Source organism: Hippopotamus amphibius, chromosome 2, assembly GCF_030028045.1.
Source record: "Hippopotamus amphibius kiboko isolate mHipAmp2 chromosome 2, mHipAmp2.hap2, whole genome shotgun sequence".
In the NCBI taxonomy this organism is placed as follows: Eukaryota; Metazoa; Chordata; class Mammalia; order Artiodactyla; family Hippopotamidae; genus Hippopotamus; species Hippopotamus amphibius.
The window spans coordinates 186,515,377-186,540,349 of NC_080187.1; the positions used below are offsets into that span (position 1 = coordinate 186,515,377).

The 24,973-nt window shown below is 39.5% G+C and overlaps 2 protein-coding genes across 8 annotated transcripts in view; both read left to right on the forward strand.

Annotated features, from left to right (window-relative positions):
• TMEM62 (transmembrane protein 62) overlaps positions 1–10,652 on the forward strand; it is a 34,266-nt gene extending 23,614 nt beyond the window's left edge. For all 7 annotated transcript variants that reach the window (XM_057721884.1, XM_057721885.1, XM_057721886.1 and 4 more), the window contains 4 exons: positions 1,738–1,822; positions 4,713–4,817; positions 7,342–7,460; positions 9,773–10,652. In XM_057721884.1, the coding sequence (XP_057577867.1) occupies positions 1,738–1,822; positions 4,713–4,817; positions 7,342–7,460; positions 9,773–10,099 (636 nt within the window). In that variant the 3' untranslated portion in view covers positions 10,100–10,652. The remainder of the gene's footprint in view (positions 1–1,737; positions 1,823–4,712; positions 4,818–7,341; positions 7,461–9,772) is intronic.
• Positions 10,653–10,742: 90 nt separating this feature from the next.
• CCNDBP1 (cyclin D1 binding protein 1) lies at positions 10,743–20,959 on the forward strand. Its single transcript, XM_057721892.1, has 11 exons — positions 10,743–10,943; positions 11,113–11,172; positions 11,463–11,542; positions 14,871–14,952; positions 15,722–15,818; positions 15,992–16,059; positions 16,637–16,713; positions 17,064–17,344; positions 19,247–19,307; positions 20,178–20,224; positions 20,481–20,959. The coding sequence occupies exons 1-11, from the start codon at positions 10,835–10,837 to the stop codon at positions 20,593–20,595; spliced, it is 1,077 nt and encodes a 358-aa protein (XP_057577875.1). The 5' UTR covers positions 10,743–10,834; the 3' UTR covers positions 20,596–20,959.
• The last annotated feature ends 4,014 nt before the right edge of the window (positions 20,960–24,973 follow it).

The window sequence follows — 24,973 nt, forward strand, 5'->3', positions numbered from 1 at the left end:
CATAAAAATTTGCACATGAATAGGTTATCCATTTTTAATATAGCAGTGTGTACATGTCAATCCCAAACTCCCTAACTATCTCTGCCCTCCACCCTTCCCCCCCGGTAACCATAAGTTTGTTTTCTAAGTCTGTGAGTTGCACACATTAGTTTTTTGGAAATTTCTAGAAATGAATTGTTGGATCAAAGAGTGGACACATTCTATATACTTCATTTATTTATTATATAATTTATATAATTACATACATTTTATTTTATTTTTTAATAAATTTATTTATTTGTCTATTTACTTATTTATTGGCTGTGCTGGGTCTTCGTTGCTGCACACGAGCTTTCTCTGGTTGCGGCGAGTGGGGGGCTGCTCTTTATTGTGTTGTGCGGGCTTCTCACTGCAGTGGCTTCTCTTGTTGCAGAGCACGGTCTCTAGGCATGTGGGCTTCAGTAGTTGTAGCACACAGGCTCAATAGTTGTGGCTCATGGGCTCTAGAGCACAGATTCAACAGTTAGGGCGCATGGGCTTAGTTGCTCAGTGGCACGTGGGATCTTCCTGGAGCAGGGATCAAACCCGTGTCCCCGCAGTGGGAGGAGGATTCTAATCCACTGTGCCACCTAGGAAGTCCCAAATTACATAAATTTTAAAATTATTTTTTATATTCATTGTTTTTGGTCTGTCCCCCTTCCTTAAAATATGAGCCCCATGAGGGCAGGTATGTTTGTCTTTTAGGTATGCCTAACACAAGTAGACCCTCAAGTAAATATTTCATGAATGAATAAATAGGTTTTGTTTTTTGTTTTTTGTTGTTTTAAATATACACTGTCAAACTGTCTTTCAGAGAAGCTCTGGCAATTTACACTTTATTTTCCTCAGATCTCCCTATGCTGAGTATTGACATAAAATACATTACAGTGTTGAGAAGAAAATTTAAACGTCCCCTTTAATTTCGCCTCCCAGAGATAGTTTTATATTGTCACATACTTAAAATGTGAATTCCTTATTATTTTAATTTACTTTTATTACTTGTATGATTGAACTTTTAAAAAATTATGACTAACGGGCATTTGCATCTCATTTTTACAAATCTTTGTGTCATTTCTTTTTCTTTTGGGGATTTTTAATGGTCACCTAGACCAGGCTTTGGAAACTTATGAATCACCTGGGAATGTTAATAAGAGGCCGATTTTGATTAGTAGGGCTGAGATGGGGCCTGAGATTCTGCATTCATAAGAGGCTCCAGGTGATTCCAGTGATGATCTGGGGCCCATACCTTGAGAAACAAGGACCTAGATTACATGTCTCTTTACTGTGAATTAGTCTCCAAGTGAGTGCATTCTTGATGGAAAAAGCATAAGGAAATGCAGTCTGTTTACTCAGCCTGCAGTGTACTGTGTACTGTTTTTTTTTCCCACTCTTATGCAACTTTAAATAAAACAATACAAATTATACTTATCCTAGTACAATGAAAGTGGACTATTTTAATTTGATCACTTTATATACCTCTGTGAAATTACTTACTTTCAACATTGGTCCAAGTATCCAAATCTTGAAAAAGTAATGCTGAGGCAACTTATAATTTTCTTTTTTGGTGGATCAGATGTTCAGTTCTCTTTGACCATATATTTTTCTCATGTAGTCATTTCTGCTAGTGATGTCATTTCCACTTTTGTTAATGAGGCCATTTAAAAACAACTGAAGCTGTATGCATGTATGCGTGTCACGTTAATGTCGACTTCTCTGCAGGCCCGGGTCCTTTTTGTGATGATTGTGCTGATCCAGCTCACCATTCTCATTATTTTTCGGTATCGAGCATATCCGGAACATAAAGGTAGTCACCATGGTTCCTTTTATACTTAGAAGACTTCATTTTAGCGTATGCCATAATGTCCTCACTGTTACCAAGTGACAGATATCAATGCAAATTGTCTTTCTTGAGCTCTGTGAGGTGCCTCCTTCAAACTATCATGGTCACCTCAAACCCTCTTTTCCATATCATTGTCTCCAGCCATTCCAGGTCATAATGAGCTCTTGCTTCTCTGAATTACAGTAGTCCTTCCTGAGGATTAATCCTGTACTTAACTAGCCAGTCGTCTTGTTTTACTTAGCCACTTCAAATGCAAATACATTTTCTCCTCAAGCAGACTGTAAGTTCCTCCAGATAGGAGCTCTTGTTTTCTACTTCTTTTCTGTTTTCCATGGCACCTGACACTGAGTTTGTGCATTACAGGCAATAAATGCTTGTTGAATTAAATGTTCATTATTCTTTCCTGGCTTGGATGAAATCCCTGAAGTCAAGAACTGACTGTGGGGGAGGGGAGTACTGTAGTAAAAATTGAACAGTAAAATGACTAACTGAATAGGTAGTATACATGTCCTACTGAATGTTTTCCTGCTTATATATATATTTAAAAATTCTATGAAAAAGTTCAAGAAGCATTATTTAAGAACTGTATTTTCTTGCACACAATGTAAATAAATAAATATTTGAGGGAGGGCCCCAGCCTCATTATGTGGGAATACCAATATTTTAGTATAGTATATATTTAAAATTTACAACATATTTTTACCTACATTATTTCACTTAATCCTTACAACAGCCCTGTGAGGTAGGTATTATTGTCCCTATTTTAAAGATTAGAAAACTAAGGACTGCAGAGGTTATGTAGGTTGTCCAAAATCTCATAGCTAATAAGAGACTGACTCCAGGTTAGTTCTTTTCTTTAAGCAACACGTCTCAACTCTGACTACACCTTAGAATTCTCTGGGGAACTTTCAACATCTCAGTGGCTACACAGAATCTCTGGGGGTAGGACCTAAGCATCAGTATTTTTTAAAGCTCCCCAGATGATTCCAGTGTGCAGTCAGGACTGAGAAGCACGGCTCTGTCTAAGGCAGTATTTTCAGTCCTGCTGCCTAGAATCACCTCGGTTGCTGCCCCCAGCTCCCCTCTTCCCCAGGCCAATTAAATCAGAATCTGTGGAGGGTGAGACCTGGGCATGAGTATTTTCTAAACTATCCCCCAGATTATTCTAATGTGTAGCCAAAGTAGAGGACTACTGCTTAAAGTTTAAAGCATAGCTGCCTCTAAGGCTAAAGAATGATGTATTTATAATAAATAATAATTATTATAGGTGGATATGTAGATTAATACTTTGAGAAGTACCAGACTAGAACAAGAGAGAAACTGAGAGATGAATGAGTAGCAGGTATGCAACACAGAGTGAGAAAGGTCATACATTATCAGTCTCTGTCTGAAGATAACTGTCAGGCTGAACAGTGTTATGAGTATAAAATGAATATGCTGGTCTATTAGGGAAGACATGCTAATTTAACTCACATCAGGCTTCTTTCACTGGGGCCAGTCCTTTAAATAGTTTCACCTCTAGCATTGCTCAGTGTGTACTGAGCTTCCCATCATAGTCTTCTGCTAACCAGCATATGATCAGCTGCAGGTGAGTGAAATGGCTGGCTGCGGCTGAGGAACTATGATTCTTTAGTATGTGGCCACAGAATGAAGCCCTTATGCTTGGGCTCTCTGGCACTGTATTTTGTGTGTGTGTGTGTGTGTGAGTGAGTGAAGCCCTTATGCTTGGGCTCTCTGGCACTGTATTTTGTGTCTGTGTGTGAGTGAGTAAAGCCCTTATGCTTGGGCTTTCTGGCACTGTATTTTGTGTGTGTGTGTGTGTGTGTGTGTGTGTGTGTGTGTGTGTGTGTGTGTGTGTGTGTGTGTGTGTGTGTGTGTGTGTGTGTGTTTGCCATGCCACATAGCTTGCGGGATCTTAGTTTCCTGACCAGGGAATGAACCTGGGCCCTCAGAAGTGAAAATGTAGGGTCCTAACCACTGGACCACCAGGGAAGTCCCTTTAAGTGATGTTAATTTGGAGAGCTTTGTAGATCCCTTTCAGTTTGAGTAAGAGAATAGCTGTGAATTAAGAGCTGTATCACATATGGGAAAGGTATATTTGGACAGATACTCATACTTAAGATTAAATTTTGATATTTATTTGATATGCCTTTGTTATATATATAGTATATATAGTACTATATATATAGTTTTTAAAAAATTTTATTGGAGTATAGTTGATTTACAGTATTTTTAGTTTCAGTTGTACAGCAAAGTGATTCAGTTATATATATACACATATATATCATTCTTTCTCAGATTCTTTTCTCATATAGGTTATCACAGAATATCGAGTAGAGTTCCCTGTGTTGTATAGAAGGTCCTTATTGGTTATCTATTTTATATATAGTAGTGTGTGTATATTAATCCCAGGCTCCTAATTTATCCCTAACCGCAATGTTTCCTCTGTTGATGGACATCTAGGTTGCTTCCATGTCTTGGCTATTGTGAATAGTGCTGCAGTGAACATTGGGGTGGCCTTTGATATATTTTGATGTAACTTTTGAAAGATTGGACATTTGGATACTAAATCTCATGGAAAACAGAGACTTGATTATCCTTTGAGCACAGAATGTGTGTGTATGTGTGTGTGTGTGACAGCTACACCACTGCTTTGACTTCCTGCCATCTGTAACTGGAAGTGAATTGGCTTATCAGAATTCCTGCCAACTTCTGAATTTAAAGTGGTGTCATCCATATAACAAATGATTTGCTGAAAATGTAGTAGATAGCCTATGGAAGTCTTCTAGAAAATATGTTTAAAAACTTGAACTTTGCATGTGTTCACTGGATTTTTCAAATTTGTTCTGTTTAGGACCTCCAGGATTTGTAAATTTGACCTCATTTTCCTTTCATGTCTTGAGCAAAATAAACATCTTCTACTACTCTGTGTTGTTGCTGACCCTGTATACAGTGCTGGGTAAGTCAATTAGGAAACCTGCGATTGCAGAGAATTCTGCCAAAGAATATATTGAGAATTTTAACAGTAGCCATTTAGGTTCTTGAGAGCATAATGACCAGCACGTGGCTCCTTCATAAGTCATTTCCTGGGACATGATCTTGGGAAATGAAGTTCTTGCCTGTCTTAAAGGACACTTAGTCAACACCAAGTTAACTTAAGAGTGCTGAAAGGACCATGACAGTATTTGTGTAGAAACCTAATAGAAGATAGAAGTTCAGCTTACATGCCATCTCCTCAGAGCAGCCTTCTTTAACCACCTTAAAGCTTTATCCTCTATTTCACCACACTTGTTATTTCCTTTTATGATTATGATTATCTTCTGTATATGGCATCTCTCCCCTCATTAGAATATCCATTGATGTCTTGTCTGTCTTGTTCCCCTCTATGCCCAGAACTAAGCACAATGCCTAGTATGTAGTTGAGTGACTATTACCGTGTGACTCCTTAAAACTCAGCTCAAAAAAGAAACTGAGATGAGCAGTGAGTTTAGGCATTTGAGCTCTAATATTAATTATTATACCTAATACTGACAAAATCACTTAGTCACTTATGGAAGCAGAAAGCACTGTGTGTCTCTTTTTAAAGGTTTTTACTAATGTTACTTACTAAGAGTCATTTAGGAGTAGATTAGCCTATTTGAGGCTTAGGCTGTGTTTTCTACTTTTAGTTCATCCTTGGACTTTTCTTTCCTCAGTGGTAACTCCCACCAGAGAACAGAAAATAGTTAAAGACATAATATGACCCTTTACAATTCTCTATAACAAGCTATGGCAGATTCCCCTTTGGAGGTTGGTTTCCTTGTTAGAAGATAGGTTGAAGCTGTTTTAGATACTTGTCTTCCACTAGGAGGCAAAGCAGGTAATTTGATTCCTGGCTGTAAAGGAAAACATTAGAAGGGGAGAAGTTCCATTTGTAAAGGTTGAAACTTAAAGGGGAAATACTTTTTAAAACTAATAAGTATCTAATGGAGTATATATAACATATATCTGAGAAAATTATCTATGACTTTTTTTTTTAAGATGTTAATTTTATTTTATTTATTTTTTTATACATTTGTTTATTTATTTATTGGCTGCGTTGGGTCTTTGTTGCTGCACACGGGCTCCCTCTAGTTGCTGCAGGCGGGGGCCACTCTTCATTGCGGTGTGGAGGCTCCTCATTGTAGTGGCTTCTCTTGTTGTGGAGCACGGGCCCTACGCGCGTGGGCCTCAACATTTGCGGCAGATGGGCTCAGTAGTTGTGGCTCACGGGCTCTAGAGCACAGGCTCAATAGTTGTGGCGCACAGGCTTAGTTGCTCTGTGGCATGTGGAATCTTCCCAGGGCAGGGCTCGAACCCATGTCCCCTGCAATGGCAGGCAGATTCTTTACCACTGCGCCACCTAGGAAGTCCTATCTGTGACTTTTTTTTTTTTTTGGCACACGGGCTTAGTTGCTCCGTGGCATGTGGGAACTTCCTGGAGCTGGGATCGAACCCGTGACCTCTGCATTGGCACGCGGATTCTTAACCACTGCACCACCTAGGAAGCCCATATCTATGACTTTTTAAAGTTGAACTCTACTCTTTTTTTTTTAAATATGGTATTTTTTTTTTTTTTGTAGTATTTATTTATTTGGCTGCACCAGGTCTTAGTTGCAGCATGGGGGCTCTTAGTTGTGGCATACGGGATCTAGTTCTGTGACCAGGGATCAAACCCGGCCCCATGTATTGGGAGCGTGGAGTCCTAACCACTGGGCCACCAGGGAAGTCCCAGTTGAACTCTGCCCTTACCAGCAAATGATGGTATTGCATTTTGAGAAGAGAAATCTGACTGTCCCTTAATCACTGTTGACAATATCGTATTTCAAGAAGTTCTGCACATTGAGAAGGGGCAGTAAATAATAATAGGGGGTAAAGTCACTCTGTCATTGCAGATGAAAAATTAAAGAAGTGAGTTAAACTTTGAACATGTTAACCCTGAGTATGTAGTTGGTGTACAAAGTAATGACTGTGGGTCAGCAAGAAAAGGTTAAAATACATTCATTAATAAGAAAGAGAAGTGCGTTTTAGAATGATTAAAGTGGTTGAAGTCTTATTGCTTAAAGGAGTAAATCTCAGTTATCTGGAAAATTAACTGTGGTACCTATGGAGTACCTCTTTGCTTCTTAAAGGAAATATTAATGCATTATATTGAGGTTACTACTGCAATAGAATCTTCAAAAATTTGTGAATGTACTCCAGTCTGTTTCTGGAATCTATTCCAGGTATAGCATGTACTCAGGAAATTTTGTAATCTAGAGAAATATGAGGCAAAGGAGCAAATAACTGGTTAGCTAGGATACTGAGTGCAACCCACAGATTAGCAAAGAAGAAAAGCTGTGCAAATAAATGCTTATAGATAACTAGCCTCATATTTCTTCATTGTTCCTGCAAATGCATCTCATGATGTATGTAATCAGAGTCACAGTTATTTAACTTCCTTTCCTGTTCATTGCCTCTTTCAGGACCATGGTTTGTTGGTGAAATCACTAAAGGCAAATTGGGTTGCTGCTTTTCCTTTGGGATCTTTGTTGATGGACATTTCCTACAAGGCAGTGTAACGTTTATAGTTGGAATTCTCCAGGTAAAAAGTCAGAAATGCAATTTAAGAACATCTTGGCCTTGTTTGACTAATTGCATAATAGTTATGAATTAAATCCAGAATCCCAAATTAAACACCATAGATCATGTTTTCTAATTTACTGGCAGGGCAGTCTTTAGTATCTGGTGTTTTGTTTGCTTTTAGATTGCTTCCTAAGCCCCTTCTTCCACCACTCTTGTAAACATCTAAAATACATTTTTAGCAGAAAGGTTTATAAGAGTTGAAAGAGCTCTTTGTTTTTGTTGTTGGTCTGTTTCACTGTGCTTTTTCATCGACAAACAGTGAAAGAAGAGACACATGGTAGAATAAATGAGATTTCTGGGTAAACCAAAATTTGTTATGATAATGAAGAAGGAAACTGTTTTAGAGGGAGTAAAGGAAATATAGACACACAAGAAAAGTGGGTCAGTTACCCAATGGAAGCTTTCTGGTGATGTCCTAGCAGTATACCTGTTTATGAAACACTGATATAGTAGGTTTACATTTGGACTGAGATTCCTTTAGAACAAGCAGACACAAATAAAAAACCCAGACCTATAGCAAATCTCTATAAGTAGGTTTGAAAACTATTTACCTAACAATTTATCTATTGTACTCATGTAATGGGGCTAATGGATCAAAATCTGAGGTGATGATCTGGTTTTATAAGAGATCCAAAAACATTGTTCAAAATGAGTTCACAGCCTCATAAAGAGGGCAGTAAAACATGATTAGCACGATTAGAGACAGACTAGTAGGGAAGATCTCTGCCTAGTGAACACTGACCACAGGCCAGAATAGTCTCTGTTTAGCAGCATTTTATATGTGACTAGATCCAGGTCTAGTTCAGTTTTCTATTATGTAGATGGAGGCTGTCTCTCAGGAGCACTCTTATCCCAAGTAAAACCTAAGCCTTACCAAAAAGTGGGCTTATAGTCATATTTTAATAAATAGTAAACTAAGAATGGATTTCATGTATCATATCTGTGACCTAGACCTCTTCTCTGCACTTCAGGTGCCTATGTATCCAACTGCCATTTCGTATCTTCCTTAGATAGTTGACAGGAATTTCAACAGGACCTTTAATTTCTATCCTCGAACCTGTTCCTCCCCCAGGTCTTTCCACTTTCAATAAATTATCCAGGATGTATTTTCCCCGGGATGGATGTTCAGTTTTTCCCCTTCGCTCATACTTTATATCTGGCTCATCAACAAGTAGTACCATATTTGATCTACCTCCAATACATGTCTTGAATGCACCACTTTTCTCTGTTACTGTTACTGCCACCCGTGTCTAAATCATAATTATTTCTTGCCTGGGCTACTGCAGTAACCCCCGAACTGCTCTTGCCTCCCTATTTATTGTCAGTTTGCCACAGAGCATGCACTGTGGTCCTTTTAAAATCTTAATCAGCTTACTCACTTCTCAGCTTAGAACCCTTTAAGCAGATCAGTGACATGATCTGGGTCCTGCTAACTGCCCCAATTTCCACTTGGCTTATCATGTTGCAGGCCCATGGGCCTTAACTAGGCCAAAACCTCTCCCACCTCTGGGCTTTTCATTTGTTTCTTCTGTCTGGAATGCACTTCCTTCTACTGACGCATTTCTGTCCTTCAGGCCTCAGAGAGCCCATCTTCTAGTTACCCTCCTGGGATCTAGTTATTTTCTTCATGGAATTTATCACCATCTGTAATCATCTTCCTCCTCCTTTGTTTTTTTTTTTTTTGGTTTCTCTTCTCCCTGTTAGAATGTAAGTTCTATGATGCATCTTTTCCAATTTGTTCACCAGTATGTCCCTTGTTTAGAACCTCGCACAGTGCCTGTCACATAATGGGTGCTCAATAATTATTTGGTGAATGAATGACTCATATCATAGTTAAACTTGGATTATAAATCTTAAATCTTATAATTTGTATTCCAGTATTCATGATGCTACTTCAAATAAAAATGCAGAGAAAAGAAAAAATATTGATACCCAAGTCTCCCCTCACTCTGCCAAAAAAAAAAAGTAGTGTGTGTGTGTGTTTGTACACATACACATATTCAGTTCACTTCTACCTTAAACATTATTTGAGGGCTTCAACAGAAATGAAATGACACTTGCCTTTAAGATGAACAAAAGGATACAGGCAAATAAACAACTAACTACAAGACAACTATTGTGTTATAAGCAAGTGTGATTGAAGCGCAAAGAATCAGTCAACCCCCAAGAGAGAAAGCAACATATTTTTAGGAGCCACCAGTAATGTGTTAGTGAGACCCGACCCCTCCAGGGCTTGCTAATAAGCTAATGGTTCTGTTCTGCTCTTTCCAGCTGGTGTTTTTTAACATCCCCTTGATGATTTACCTGTGTTGGAGCTTGCTGCAGCGGTGCTTTGGTCACACCTTCAGGTCTCATCTCCGTCAAGGAAAATACTTGAAAATTATACCTGTTCACCTACTTATGTTACTGCTGTATATCTGGCAGATTTATTCCTGCTACTTTCTTCATATGACATATGGCACTCTAGCTTTATTATTCTCCCCTTTGCGGACCTGGTTGACACTGGTGACACCTGTTCTCATTCGTTGTGTGTGGACACTGAACCCCGCTGAGCTGGGAACCTTCGTAGTGCAATTAAAAAGCCACCTGAGCTCCTGAAGGCCATGTCTCAACATCCACCTTTGCAGCCCAGGCCTCTGCCCCAGCAGCAGGCGGAAAGCCAGTATTGGTGGGCAAGCTTCAGGGAGTAGCTGTTCCTTGGATGCCTGGGAGTTGCGGTTACCCATTACTGATTCCTGCAGAATGGACTGCAGAAAACTCTCTAAATGATGCCATGATTCCTTCCTTCACCAAGAAGGCAAAGGGTTGATTTACTTTTGTGAAGAGAAAGCCCTAATCTAGGAGGTCCACGGGGCAGGGGCTGTATGGGTATGGGAGTATCTGACGCCCACCCAGTGTGTTTTTTACGGTTACCTCATGTAAAGTACCTAGCACAGTGTCTGGAACTCAGCAACCTATAAGGGCGTCACTTTAAGGGCAGGGAACCAGTGCAAAGTTGCGCTTGGCCCCGAGGACCCTTGGTTAGTTCCCAGTCCTTTTTTCCAACAGAATTCTAGGCTCTCTGCTTCCTCAGTCGGGGGTGTTTTCAATTAATCAAATATCAATAAATTAATGGTGAATAATAAGTAACTTGATCTGGGTCCTGCCGATGTCGCCGGGGGCCGGGGTGGGGCGGGAGGAGGCGTGGCTGGGCCGCGGGGCGGGCGGGGCTGAGCGGGGCGGGGCGGGTTGTTGCCGGAAGCGAACCTGCGGCCCGGAAGTGGAGCGGCTACGTCCGTGCGGCTCCGGCAGCCCGCGGCGTCTTAGTCCGCAGACGTCTAGCGTCCTACTGAGATGGCGAACGCAGCTGCTCCTGCGGTCCCAGAGCCCACCCTGGATCCGCCTTTGGAGCAGCTCCGGCACCTAGCAGGGGAGCTGCGGTTGCTCCTCCCTGGAGTGCGGGGTGAACTGACGTAGTCGGGACGGGCGACGGCCGGGTCGGGCTTGGGTGGGAAGGGGCCCGACCGGGGCGGCGGCGGGGGTCCGGGAGGAGGAGGTGGGTTCCGGAGGTGGCTCCGCTTACCTCTGCTCTTTCTTCCGCCGCCGCCCGGCCCACACGCCGCTCCCACTAGTCGGCGAAGCCCGGGAGACCACCAAGGAGTTTGATCGAGAGACCTTTTGGAGAAGACTCAGTGAGTGCCTCTCCCGGTGGAGACTGCCATCTCTCATCTCTTGCAGCGTCCCTACCCTTTTCCTTCCTGTTTTCCCCCGCCCCATCCTCTCTGTGGGGATACCTCAGTTTACCCATCCTCGGCACCTCCGAGGTTGAAATATAAAACACTGATTTTGGGAGGTGTTGTTGAGACGTCACAGCCGGCAAGGGTGGAGAGGGAACGCATTATCTTAAGAGCCCGTACAGCTTCTGCAGCCTTATCCTTTTGGCACTAACATATTGGCTCCTGCCTCCTCTGTCACCCCCCAGATGAGGCAGCTGTGATAGTGGCAAGGGAAGCCACGACTCTGACCGAAGTCTTCTCCCGACTTCCACTGCCATCTCCACAGGTGGGCTTCACTTTCCTAGAATTCTTGTGCTGCCTCGGTATCCCTTAGGAATCCTCTCATTTTCTTTCCACGTTTTACACTCAAAGCTGGGGATTTAATTTCCTCATTTGTCAAGTAAGGTGGTGGTTCTCACATCACAGGATTGTTCTGAAGATCAAATTGCCAAATGCAGTAGTTGTCGTGGGGTAGGCAGCTCTTCTAAATATTGGTTCATTCGAAGTTCACCCTGGTTATTTCCTTTCCGATAATTTTTTTAAAAAAGCACTTGCTGTTTGTTAGGTGTTTTTACATGATCTCCATCTGACAGATGACCGAGCAGGCCCAGAGACTCAGGTTAAGGTAGATAAGTAGTGGAGCTAGGTTTTAAATTAGGTTCTGTCTGATGTCTAAGCTACACCTTTTCTGTTATACTACGTATTACTCCTTTATATTGAATTATTTTTTATCTTTAATTAGTAATCTAGACCGTATGAAATTCAAAAGATAGCAAAGTTAAATGTGCTAAAAAGTTTATATCTAATGTCCCTCGTTCCTTTTCTATAATTCCACATATATGCTTATACACACTTAAGTGTATATGCCTGCTTCTTTTTACACAAATGATAGGATACAAAAACGCTTTTCTAGACCTTTTTTAAAAAAAATAACAACATAGCTTGTAAATTGATTTTTAGGAGCACATGTAAAGTTGCTCAGTTCTATGTAATGGCAGCATGGTATTCAATAGAGTGGATATAACCATAATTTATTTAACCAATACTGTGTGGACATTCAAGCTATTTCCAGTTTGTAACTTTTATAAATAGTGCTTTGGTAAAGTGCCTAATATAATCTTTGTGTATATCTACAAGGGTGAGTCAAAAATTATCCTCACTCTGGTTATATTAAAATTTCTGTTAGCAGCACTGTCTTATTAGCACTTTCTATTCAAGGCTACTGTCTCCCCAGTCACTGCTGTGCAGGTGTGAACATGTTACATCAGTTCATTTGTAACTGCGGTGCGAGCAAAAATGGATGCCCCACTTGTGATTTGTACAAAAGAAGAGCAGCATGCAGTGATTTGTTTTTTTGTGGTCTGAGGCTGTGCATGTCTGCACACTTGTGCCCACACTGTCGACACTCTGAAAAACTTTGTCATGAGGTGTTAAAGCATCCTCCGTATAGTCCCAATTTTGCTGTATTGGATTTTCACCTGTTTGGTCCCCTGAAAGCAGCCCTATGAGGACAAAGATTCACTTCTTTTTTTAAAAAATTTATTTGCTGACTTATTTATTGACTGCTTTGGGTCTTTGTTGCTGCATATGGGCTTTCTCTAGTTGTGGTGAGTGGGGGTTACTCTTCATTGTGGTGCGTGGGCTTCTCATTGCAGTGGCTTCTCTTGTTGCGGTGCGTGGGCTCTAGGCGCGCAGGCTTCAGTACTTGTGACACATGGGCTCAATAGTTGTGGCTCGTGGGCTCTAGAGCACAGGCTTAGTAGTTGTGGTGCACGGGTTTAGTTGCTCTGCGGCATGTGGGATCTTCCTGGACCAGGGATGGGACCCGTGTCCCCTGTATTGGCAGGTGGATTCTTAACTGCTGTGCCACCAGGGAAGCCCAAGATTTGCTTCTGATGAAGTGAAGATAGCAGTACATTCGTGGCTCGCAGCTTAGCCTAAAACATTTTTTAATGGAGGAATACAAAAGCTTGTTAACAGATCGACAAAGTGTATTGAAAAACGAGATTATGTTGAGAAGTGATGTATTTGTCTATTCTAAAAGGTAATTAAAATAAATTCTACAGCCAGAGTGCGGAGAATTTTTGACTCACTTTCATATATATCAGTAAAAACTCCTAGAAGTGTAATTGCTAGAACAAAGAATTTATGCTTTATTATGAAACTTTATTATAAAACCCTTTAAAGTAAATATTGTTGGCTATGGCCAGGTATGCTCTATGCTCAGTTTTTCTAGAGCTAGGTATACTAAATTTGGGAGTAAGTTTATTTTAAAGTGGCATATTCATTGCCTTATTTTATTTTCATAGTACTTTTATTCTCTTAATTATATATCTAGATGTTCTGAAATGAAAAAATATTTTGCTGCGCCTACAGTAATAAACTCTCCTCGTACATACCTCAGAGGTTTGTGATGAGGAAATGAGAATTGTATGAGAGTACTTTAAACGTTTATGGAAGACAGTCAATCTTTAGTTCAAAGGGAGAGTAATGTTACTTTATTTTTTGTTATGTGCTGACTCCTTTCTTCCAAATGCACTTAGGACTTGATGCTAAAATTCACAGCTAGTAAGATACCGTGAGGAGAAAGAATAGAACTAGTTTTATGTACATGCTCAGGACAGTTTTTTTTTTACTCTTAGATGAAAAATTAGAATATGGTTTTTATTTGAACTATATATATTATATATATTTGAATCACAATTGCTTTCTTAGGATCTCAGCTGTTTAGTTTTATTAAAGAATGCTTTTATTTTGTTTTTTTAATTCCAGCCCTCATGGCCTGGTATTTTTATGAAATTATGTGTTTGGATGTTGAAACAATGTCCGATTGGCATAAAAGTTTCTGAGCTCTCTCAGTCATTGTACTTATCCACCCCAGGCTGGTAACAGACTGTTTATATACTGGCACTCATCTGTGGACCACATTTTGCATAGCACTGGCTTAGAACTTAGCAAAGAAGTGAGGTCAAGGAAGATAAGGGAAAGCCAGTGACTGCTTAGAAGGAAAATAGTCAACATTGAGCATTCAAGAGTCAATGCTAATTACCTTTAGGTATATTGAGATTCTGTTAGAGAGAGACAGACAGAGACAGAGGCAGAGAGACAGACAACTGATTAATGGTCTAAGAGAGAGTTGGCAAACTTTTTCTGTAAAGGGCCAGATGTAAGCATTTTAGGCTCTGTAGGCCAACTACTCAACTCTGCGAACACAGATACAGACAATATGTAAACGCAAGAGTGTGGCTGAGTCCCAGTAACACTTTTTTCACAAAAACTGGCAGTGGGCCTGATTGGGCCCTTGGGCCCTAGTTTGCCAGCTCCAGGTCTAAGATGTGATGAATACCTCAAAACAGATCACAGATATCTTGGGATATAGAATATCAGGAGTAAGTTTTTCCTGCTGTTCCTTACATGTCTTATTGAGTTGTACACTCAGTATCTGGTGTCCAGCTAATTCCTCTCTGGTATGTGATGAGAACAGCACAGAGCCTAACTCATAATAGGACTTCAAAAAATGTTTGATGATGCTGTATAAATGTCTGCTCTCTTGCACTGTAAGACGGGTTGACCACATCGATCTAATGCATTTCCTTTGGCTTATCACCTCATAGGAAACCCAGAGGTTCTGTGAACATGTGCATGCTGCCATCAAGGCAATTATTGCAGTATACTATTTGCTTCCCAAGGATCAGGGTAAGCTACTCCATACATATAAACATTCATTTTATGGGGTATATCTTTGCTAATATGATAGCTTATGTCTTGAGACTTGTATGTTTTCCTCATTTTGAGCATGTAATTTAACTTTCTCCATTAAGTGCAGTCAAAGGTAGTTGTATAAATGACCTCCAGAAGTAAGCCTTTGTGCTAAGGTGCAGATGCTGTGTTCCCATCTCCCCTGCCTTGCCTGACTCTTAAGGTTTTTAATTCTCATTGGCTCCTTCCTCTCTAACCCATTGTAACCCCACAGATGCTGGTTGGATATCAGCCCCAGGCCCAGGCTGTCCCCAGGCTCCTCCACCCGTATTATCTCACATGCGTTTCTGAGCTGCCTTATAGGTTAAGTGGCCTCCAGCCCTGCCTGTATATTCATGCCTTGATTATAATCATGCTACAATTATAAATAAGTACATCTCATGGATCTTCAGGGCTATTCATGTGGTTTAAACTTGAAGTGTTTTATCTATAGTTGTCAAGAAACCACTATTTTAAATGAATGAATACGTGCTGTCATGGAAAGATTTTGTTCCAGATCTCTTTTGGAAAATACCACTAAGGAATGATAGGAGGAGCAAGAAAATGACATGGAGATATAAATAAGACCTGAGTTTTGTGTTGGCACTCCAGTTAAAGCATGTGGGTACACGTTACCTCAACGTCTGTAGGGTTTAGACTCTCAGGAAAACAGATGGTGACTTCTGGAAATACAACCAGGTTGCTTAGTCTTTGGGTCTGGCTTCAGGAATCACCCTGCGAAAGCTGGTACGGAGTGCCACTCTGGACATCGTGGATGGCATGGCTCAGCTTGTGGAAGTGCTGTACACCACTCCAGCTCAGAGGTAGTGATGCCACAGTGGGGGTTATCGGTTAATGGGGTTCCTTGCTTCTGGGAGGAGAAAAAACTCATTTTAACAGCAAAGTTCTGATAACAGAATAATGACCAGCAGGAAGGACCTTTTTAGGAAACAGAAATCTAGGTTATTGATACATCCTTATGGATTCCTCTCCGCAGCCCTGAGAACCTTATTTCCTACAACAGTGTCTGGGATGCATGCCAGCAGGTGCCACAGATCCCAAGAGGTGAGTGAGAATGGGAAGTGGACATTGACTCTGTAGGCCAAAGCAGACAGACATCTTGTATTTAGCTGCCAGTTTTGTAGTATGTGTGTATTTTTACTTATATAAAGAACTCAGTGAAATAGATCTAGTTTATCACCAACATGAAAAGATAGGTATTGATACTTTTTGCCAGTCTTTTTAGATGTCATAACTTCTAAATTCAAACACCCTCTGGCTGTGACTCTGTCTCTTGTTGAACATTTGTGGTTTTCTCTTCTGGTCCTGCCCCAGGGGCAGTATTTTGGGGACACGGAAGTAGTTATGAGGTAGAGCCCTCTAGGCCAAAAGCAGTGGTCATCCAAGAGGATGAGAAACATCATGTGACCATTTCATTTCTTCTTGTGGTAAATGACAAAATGCTTTTTAGTCCCTTGTCTGAGTACCCAGAGGATATACGTGAGAAGAATTTTACATTAAACTGCCCTTGTTGACTGTCCTTGGCACTCCCTTCAAGTGGGAGCACTGTGGCTTTTTGCAGACTTAAGAGAATTGTTGGTTTTCTCCTCTAATTCTAGTGCTTCCGATTCTTCATTCATAGATAACAAAGCTGCAGCCCTTTCAGTGCTGACAAAGAGTGTGGATCTTGTGAAGGATGCACATGAAGAAATGGAGCAGGTGAGGGGACCTCTGTCTTTGATGGTCATCGGAAGGCAACTCTGTGTCTAGTAGATGAGGATCAGTTATAAAGAGAGATGTGCTGAGCATCGACCAACTGGGTCCCGTCCTCACTCCTGTCCTCCGTCTTCCATCTTGCACCCCATGCTGGTGTGTGATTTGGTACCATTCCCCTCTGTTCCATTGCTGCTCTAGTAAAGTCAGAACGGGGTTTATGAAGTGATTCAGCTCTGTAGCCATTAGGGAAGTAGCTGGCTGAAGTTTGGAGACAACTCAGATATGAAGCTGTAAGTACAACACTTTTTTTTTTTTTTTTTTGGCACAATCACATATATCATGATGTGTCTTAGGCTGTGGAAGAATGTGACCCTTACTGTGGCCTCTTGAATGACATTGAGGAGGACAACTCTGACAGCCAGGGTGATGGGGAGTATATATTGGGATGTCCAAACAATCAGGACTCATATTGGTCAGAGGAAGATCAGGAGCTCATAATCCCATGCCTTGCACTGGTGAGAGCATCTAAAGCCTGCCTGAAGAAAATCCGGCTCTCAGTGGCAGAGAATGGAAAGAAAGATCAGGTGGCCCAGCTGGATGACATTGTGGACATTTCTGATGAGATCAGCCCTAGGTAAGCGTGATCTCCACTCAACACATCCGAGCAGCAGCATTCTGATCTGAACTAGTGCTTTCACCCCAAGGTTTTTCCCCACCTTTTTATTTTGAAAATTTTCAAACCTATGGGAAGGTTGAAAAAGTATTGCTGTGAGTCAGTACCTACACCTCTGTCTAGATTCACCTGTTTTTCACTTGTTTTTCTGTATTGGTTTATTTCTGTATAATTAGATGTGCCTTTTTAAAAATTGAAGTATGAGGGTGAGTCAAAAATTATCCTCACTGTGGCTGTAGAATTACTTTAATTAACTTTTAGAAAAGACAGATACATCATTTTTCAACATAATCTCCTTGCTTTTCGATACACTTTGTCGATCGGTCAATAAGCTTTCGTATTCCCTCATTAAGAAATGTTCTGGGCTGAGGTGCAAGCCATGAATGCACCGCTGTCTTCACTTTTTCATCAGAAGTGAATCTTTGTCCTCATAGGGCTGCTTTCAGGGGACCAAACAGGTGAAAGTCTCATGCAGCAAGATCAGGACTATAGGGAGGATGCTTTAACACCTCAAAAGGAAGTGTCGACAGTGTGGGTCGAAGTGTGTGGATGTGCATTGTCATGCAAGATCACAACACCCTTGGATAGCAGTCCTCTGCGTTTAGGCTTCAGCTCTTAAATAAGCATCTCTATCCGTTCATACATACTTCTTCGTGACAAACAAAACACTTTCTCCATACTGTGCACAGTCTTCGATAAATAACGGCACCAGGTACACCCTCAGACCACACAAAATGAATCACTGCATGCTGCTCTTTTGTGCAGATCACAAGTGGGGCATCCATTTTTGCTCACACCACATTTACAAAGGAACTGATGTAACATGTTCACACATGCACAGCACAGCAGTGACTGGGGAGATAGTAGCCTTGAACAGAAAGCACTAATAAGACAGTGCAGCCAACAGAAGTTTTAATATAACCAGAGTGAGGATAATTTTTGACTCATCCTCACATATATGCCATTTTTATTCCTGAACCATTTGAGAGTAAGTTGCAGACATCAATGACATTTCATCCCTAAATATTTCAACGTAAATCTCCTAAGAACAAACATTCTTATTCTTATTCTTAGTATTACATTTAAGAAATTTACATTGAATACAATAATGTTATCTAATATTCAGATTTCCCCAGTTGTCTCTAAAATGTCTTTTATAGCCTTTTTTTTTTTTTTTTTTAAATTTAGAGTTCTTTCAAGGTGTCACACTGCATTTGGTTGTCTTCTCTCTGGTGTCTTGCGGCGAGAACAGTCCCTGTCCTTTTTAGCTTTTTTTGACATTGACTTTTTTTTTTATTTTTTTGACATTGACATTTTTAAAGAATCCAGGTCAGTTGCCTTGTAGAATATCCAACAGTCTTGATTCATGTGATTGTTCTCTCCTAATTATATTCAGGGTAAACATTTTTTGGCCAGAATATTACATAGCTGAGTGTTTTGTGCTTTTCACTGCATCATATCAGGGAGGCACATGGTGTTAGTTTGTCCCATTATTGGTGGTACAGTAATAACTTGATTGCTTGGTTAAAGTGGTGCCCACTTTAGTGACATTCAAGGATGAGCCCTGCCTGTATCACTTATTAAATTGATGGTTTCAGATCCTCACATTTTAAACTGAATTAATCATGTCCCATCCTACCGGCCAAGGGAGTTTTTCCCCCAGCTTCCTAGTGAAACAGGGTATGTGTGTATTCCATAAATATCAGTTGAATTGGTTATTTATTGGTTGCTCAATTTAAGGAACTGATGTGCATTTCTGGGAGTCATTTCTTCACTAGTTGCATCCTTAGTTGTGTACTGGAGACCACCTAGCTGAGCTTTGTTCCCTCTTTGTTAATGGTTATTTTTGCTGTCTCCCCTTAGTGTGGATGATTTGGCTCTGAGCATATACCCACCTGTGTGCCATCTGACTGTGCGACTCAATGTAAGTACCGGCTTTGACGGAATAGCTACAGACCTACTTGGTAGAATTTCAGTAATCACAGGAAATTAGTATTTCCTTTAAGCTATAGGGAATATGTTTACTTGTTACACTTGGATGCAAGTACAACAGTAATGTCACAACGTGTTTGTGCTTGATAAATGTTTGCTGAATTTGAATTCTAATAGCCATGAGCTCTGGTAGTACTCTCTTCCATAACCACTTGGGTAATCTTTTAGAAAAACCCAAAGACCTTAGAAAATGTTCCTTTGAAAAGGAAGTCTTAATTACTACAGTGCTTTAGGATTCTTTCAACCAGAAGTCGCAAGTTTCTAATTTCCAGTATAGGCCAGAATAGGTGTTTCAAAAACATACTCTGTTCTAATATCAACACATTGTGTGATTTAACCACAAAGGGTTAAGCTCTTTATAAAAACCTGATTTTATTGTCTTTCAGGTCCTGGGTCCTATGCTTGAGTACTGTCTTTAAGTTCTTATGTCTCATTTTATTGGAAAGAGAAGTAAAACTGCCAGTGGCTTATATTTTACCATCAAATGTATCAATCCTAATAATATTTGGTAAATTAGTGGAAATTAGAGTCATCAAGCACCAATACAATTTTTCTAAATAGAAAAGAATCCATGATCCCACCACCCTAATCTAATCAGAATTTTTGGTTTTTGACTGTTCCCTCCAGTGGACTTTTTATTACTTGAGTGTTAAGTAATAATACTTAATGACTTTCTAAAACAACTTTTTATTACTTGAGTGTTAAAATATTTTAGCTCTCCTTCCCTCCCACCCCCTATTTTTTCCCTCCTTTCCTTTTTATGGTAGGGCTCAGGGTGAGTAACTTCTCTGTTTTTTTCTAGTCTGCAAAACTTGTATCCGTTTTAAAGAAGGCACTTGAAATTACAAAGTGAGTATGAAGACTTATCCCCAAATAACTTTTTGAGAATAAACCTATACAGCCACTCTCAACTCTCAAACCCCCATTTTGAGGAGTAGAAGGTGAGTGTAGTGTTTTCTTTCAGCTTTACTTGTGGAGCAGCTGAGTTTCTGCAAAGAAACTTGCCTTTTCTTACTATAGTTTTCCCTGTGCTCCCTTTTGAGGGTAGGTTTTTCCTTGACAGTATAATAAGTTTTAACTTCTCTTTTTCCTATTCCATTCGCAGAGCAAGTCACGTGACCCCACAGCCAGAAGATAGTTGGATTCCTTTACTTATTAATGCTGTTGATCATTGCATGAACAGAATCAAGGAGCTCACTCAGCATGAAGTTGAATTATGAATTTTCAGGCTCATTTTTACTTTCTCCCTGTCTTACTGTCACAGCCAAGCTCTGATGTCTGCTTTTAGAATGGGACTAGGATACTTTCTGAATCAAAAGGGAGTTCCTATCTATACTTATCAAAAGACACTATTACCAAAATTTGTTGATTAGGCCAAACTGGCAATTATTTATAAACCATATGAGTATGACATATTTTTCTGTGCTAGATATAAAAGATAATTGTATGAGTTTTTGTTCTTGAGTTGCTGCTTAGAGATTCTGGGGAAGCTGCCTTATTCCCTATTTACAATAAAGTGTGTCGTTTCATTGTTAAAGATGTTGATAGTCTCAATAAAATGCTAACCTGCCAGTGGTTAAATGAGTACCTTTCCAAAGTGTCTTTCTACCAGAAGTACGTGGGTTGAAATTAACAACATTGCTCTTGTTTAGGTTTATAGATCTAAAGATGTGATTTTGATCAGAAATATACTTAAGACAAAAAGACCTGACTTTATTTTAGAGCAGATGACTCCAAAGCCCCTGTAAGTACTTCAGCATGTTATAGAATATTATTCTTACCAGCAAGTTCTTCTGAATATTATTCCAGTTTATTCCATGCCTCTATTGGTACTGAGCTTGTGAAAATTAATAAAGGGAAACTTTGTTTAAAATGGAATCAAGGGGACTTCCCTTGCAGTCCAGTGGTTAAGACTTTGTCTTCCAATGCAAGGGGTGCAGGTTCAATCCCTGGTCAGGGCGCTAAGATCCCACATGCTTTGTGGCCAAAAAACCAGAACATAAAAAAAAGAAGCAATATTGTGACAAATTCAGTAAAGACTTTAAAAAGTTGGTCCACATCAAGAAAAAATAAAATAATAAAATAAAATGGAGTTGAGAGACCAGAAGGGGGAGCTCTCACGCAGTGCTACTCTAGGTCAGTAACAGGAAGAACTGAATTTTGACTACCTCAGTTGCTAAGCCAGTGAGAACCCCTCATCACCCTGAATTCTTGCTTTCCTCTATGGAATGTTTTTCAAAACAACTGCTCCCAACTTCCTCCATTTTCCTCCTTTGTCTGTGGGACTTAGCTGTGGCTTTTACTATAGCCTGCTTGACCCGAATTGCAGTTCTTTGTTGTTCCTGAATAAACCCATTTTGCTGGTAAAATAACTAGGTGTTTTATTTTTTAGGTTAATAAGCTCGGTTGTTAGGTTTGTTCACCTTATTGAACAGACTTGTTTTCCTTACACATACTTGTGTTGTTGTTCTGTGTTTTGTATTACGTGTCCTCAAATGTAAGTACAAATTTTTTTTTAAATCAAATTTTAAATATATGAGTTTATATAGTATTAAGGGCCTCTTCAGTTAATCCCTTTGCAAAACCATTGCCAGTTAATTATATTTTTGCATCAGTCTGGAAGATCACATCTTGGAAAGCAAGGTAAACCTGAAAGGTCACATCTAAGAAAACAAGGTATACAGTGATGTATATTCTGGTGACCTGACTTAGGCCTTATGCATGTACTAGAGGTCTCCACACTTCTACTGTTGGTCCTTTGTCTTGTATAGAGGTACTTCATCACATCTGCCCTTTTGATGTCCACATGGGCTCTAGGTATAATCAGCAACAGCAGCTGTCTTTTTTTTTATTCCCACCACCCCTTCTTTTTTGTTATATTCATTAGTTTGTTGTATTTTTTAGATTCCACATATAAGTGATATCATACAGTGTTTATCTTTCTCTGATTTATTTCACTTAGCATAGTACCCTCCAAGTCTAGCAGCTATTCTTTTGAGAGACTAGTGTGTACTTGAGGTTGAAAATCCTTGAGTCAAGGGTTTTAATTTACTTTTATAAAGTGCCATTCTGTACTTTCAACAAGTGTTAAAAGGAACTATCCAGCAAGAATCTCGTTCAGATTTGATGGAGAAATCAAAAGCTTTACAGACAAGCAAAAGCTAAGAGAATTCAGCACCACCAAACCAGCTTTACAACAAATACTAAAGGAAATTCTCTAGGAGGGAAACACAAGACGAGAAAAAGACCCATAAAAACAAACCCAAAACAATTAAGAAAATGGTAATAGGAACATATGTCGATAATAACCTTGAATATAAATGGATTAAATGCTCCAGCCAAAAGAAACTGGCTGAATGGATACAAAAACAAGACCCACATGTATGTTGTCTAAAGAGACCCACTTCAGCCCTAGGGACACATACAGACTGAAAGTGAAGGGATGTGAAAAGATATCCCATGCAAATGGAAATCAAAAGAAAGCTGGAGGAACAATACTCAGACAAAATAGACTTTAAAGACTGTTACAAGAGACAAGGAAGGACACTACATGATGATCGAGGGATCAACCCAAGAAGAAGATATAACAATTATAAATATTTATGCACCCAACATAGGATCACCTCAATACATAAGGCAAATGCTAACAGCCATAAAAGCGGAAATCAACAGTAACACAAAAGTGGGACTTTAATACCGCACTTACACCAGTGGACACCAGTGGACTTACACCAGTGGACATCCAAACAGAAAGTAAATAAGAAAACAAGCTTAAAATGACACAATAGGCCTGATGATTTAATTGATATTTATAGGACATTCCACCTGAAAGTGGCAGAATACACTTTCTTCTCAAGTACACAAGGAATATTCTCCAGGATAGATCACATCTTGGGTCACAAGTCAAGCCATGGAAAATTTATGAAAATTAAAATCATATCAAGTATCTTCTCTGGCCACAACGCTATGAGATTAGAAATCAATTACAGGGGGAAAAAACATAAAAAACAAATACATGGAGGCTAAACAGTGCACTACTAAACCAAGAGATCACTAAAGAAATCAAAGAAGAAGTGAAAAACTACATGGAAACAAATGACAATGAAAACACGACAACCCAAAACCTATGGGATGCAGCAAAAGCAGTTCCAAGAGGGAAGTTTACAGCTATTCAATCAAGAAACAAGAAAACTCTCAATCTAACCATACACCTAAAATGACTAGAGAAAGAAGGACAAAGAAAACCCAAAGTCAGTAGAAGGAAAAAAATCATAAAGATCAAAGCAGAAATAAGTGAAATAGAAATGAAGAAAACAATAGCAAAGATCAATAAAACTAAAAGTTGATTCTTCAAGAAAAAATTGATAAGCTTTTAGCCAGACTCATCAAGAAAAAAAGAGAGAGGAGGCAAATCAATAAAGTTAGAAATGAAAAAGGAGAAGTCACAACTGATACTGCAGAAATACAAAGGATTATGAGACTACTATAAACAACTATATGCCAATAAAATGGACAACCTCGAAGACATGGACAAATTCTTGGAAAGGTACAATTTTCCAAGACTGAATCAGGAAGAATTAGAAAATATAAACAGACCTGTCACAAGTAATGAAATTGAAACTGTAATAAAAAAATCTTCCAACAAACACAAGTCCAGAACCAGATGGCTTCACAGGTGAATTCTATCAAACATTTAGAGAAGAGCTAACACCCATCCTTCTCAAGCTCTTCCAAAAACTGCAGAGGAAGGAACACTCCCAAATTTGTTCTACAAGGCCACCATCACCCTGATACCAAAACCAGAAAGGTATCACAAAAAAAGAAAATTACAGACCAATATCACCAATGAACACAGATGCAAAGATCCTCAACAAAATACTAGCAAACAGAATCCAACAACACATTAAAAGGATCATACACCATGACCAAGTGGGATTTATCCCAGGAATGCAAGGATTCATCAATATACACAAATTATTCAATGTGATACACCATATTAACAAATTAAGGAATAGAAACCATATGATCATCTCAACAGATGGAGAAAAAGCTTTTGACAAAATTCAACACCCATTTATGATAAAAACTCTCCAGAAAATGGGCATAGAGGGAACCTACCTCAACATAATAAAGACTAGCAAACATTATTCTCAATGGTGAAAAACAGAAAGCACTTCCATTAAGATTAGTAACAAGACAAGGATGTCCACTCTTGCCACTCTTATTCAACATAGTTTTGGAAGTCCTAGCCACAGCAATCAGAGAAGAAAAAGAAATAAAAGGAATCCAAATTGGAAAAGAAGTAAATCTGTAACTGTTTGCAGATGACATGATACTGTACATAGAAAATTCTAAAGATGCCACTGGAAAACTAGAACTCATCAATGAATTTGGTAATATTGCAGGATACAAAATTAATGCACAGAAATCTCTTACATTCCTATACACTAACAATGAAAAATCATAAAGAGGAATTAAGGAAACAATCCCATTTACCATCACAATAAAAAGAATAAAATACCTAGGCATAAACCTACCTAAGGAGACAAAAGACTTGTACTCAGAAAACTATAAAACACTGATGAAATCAAAGATGAC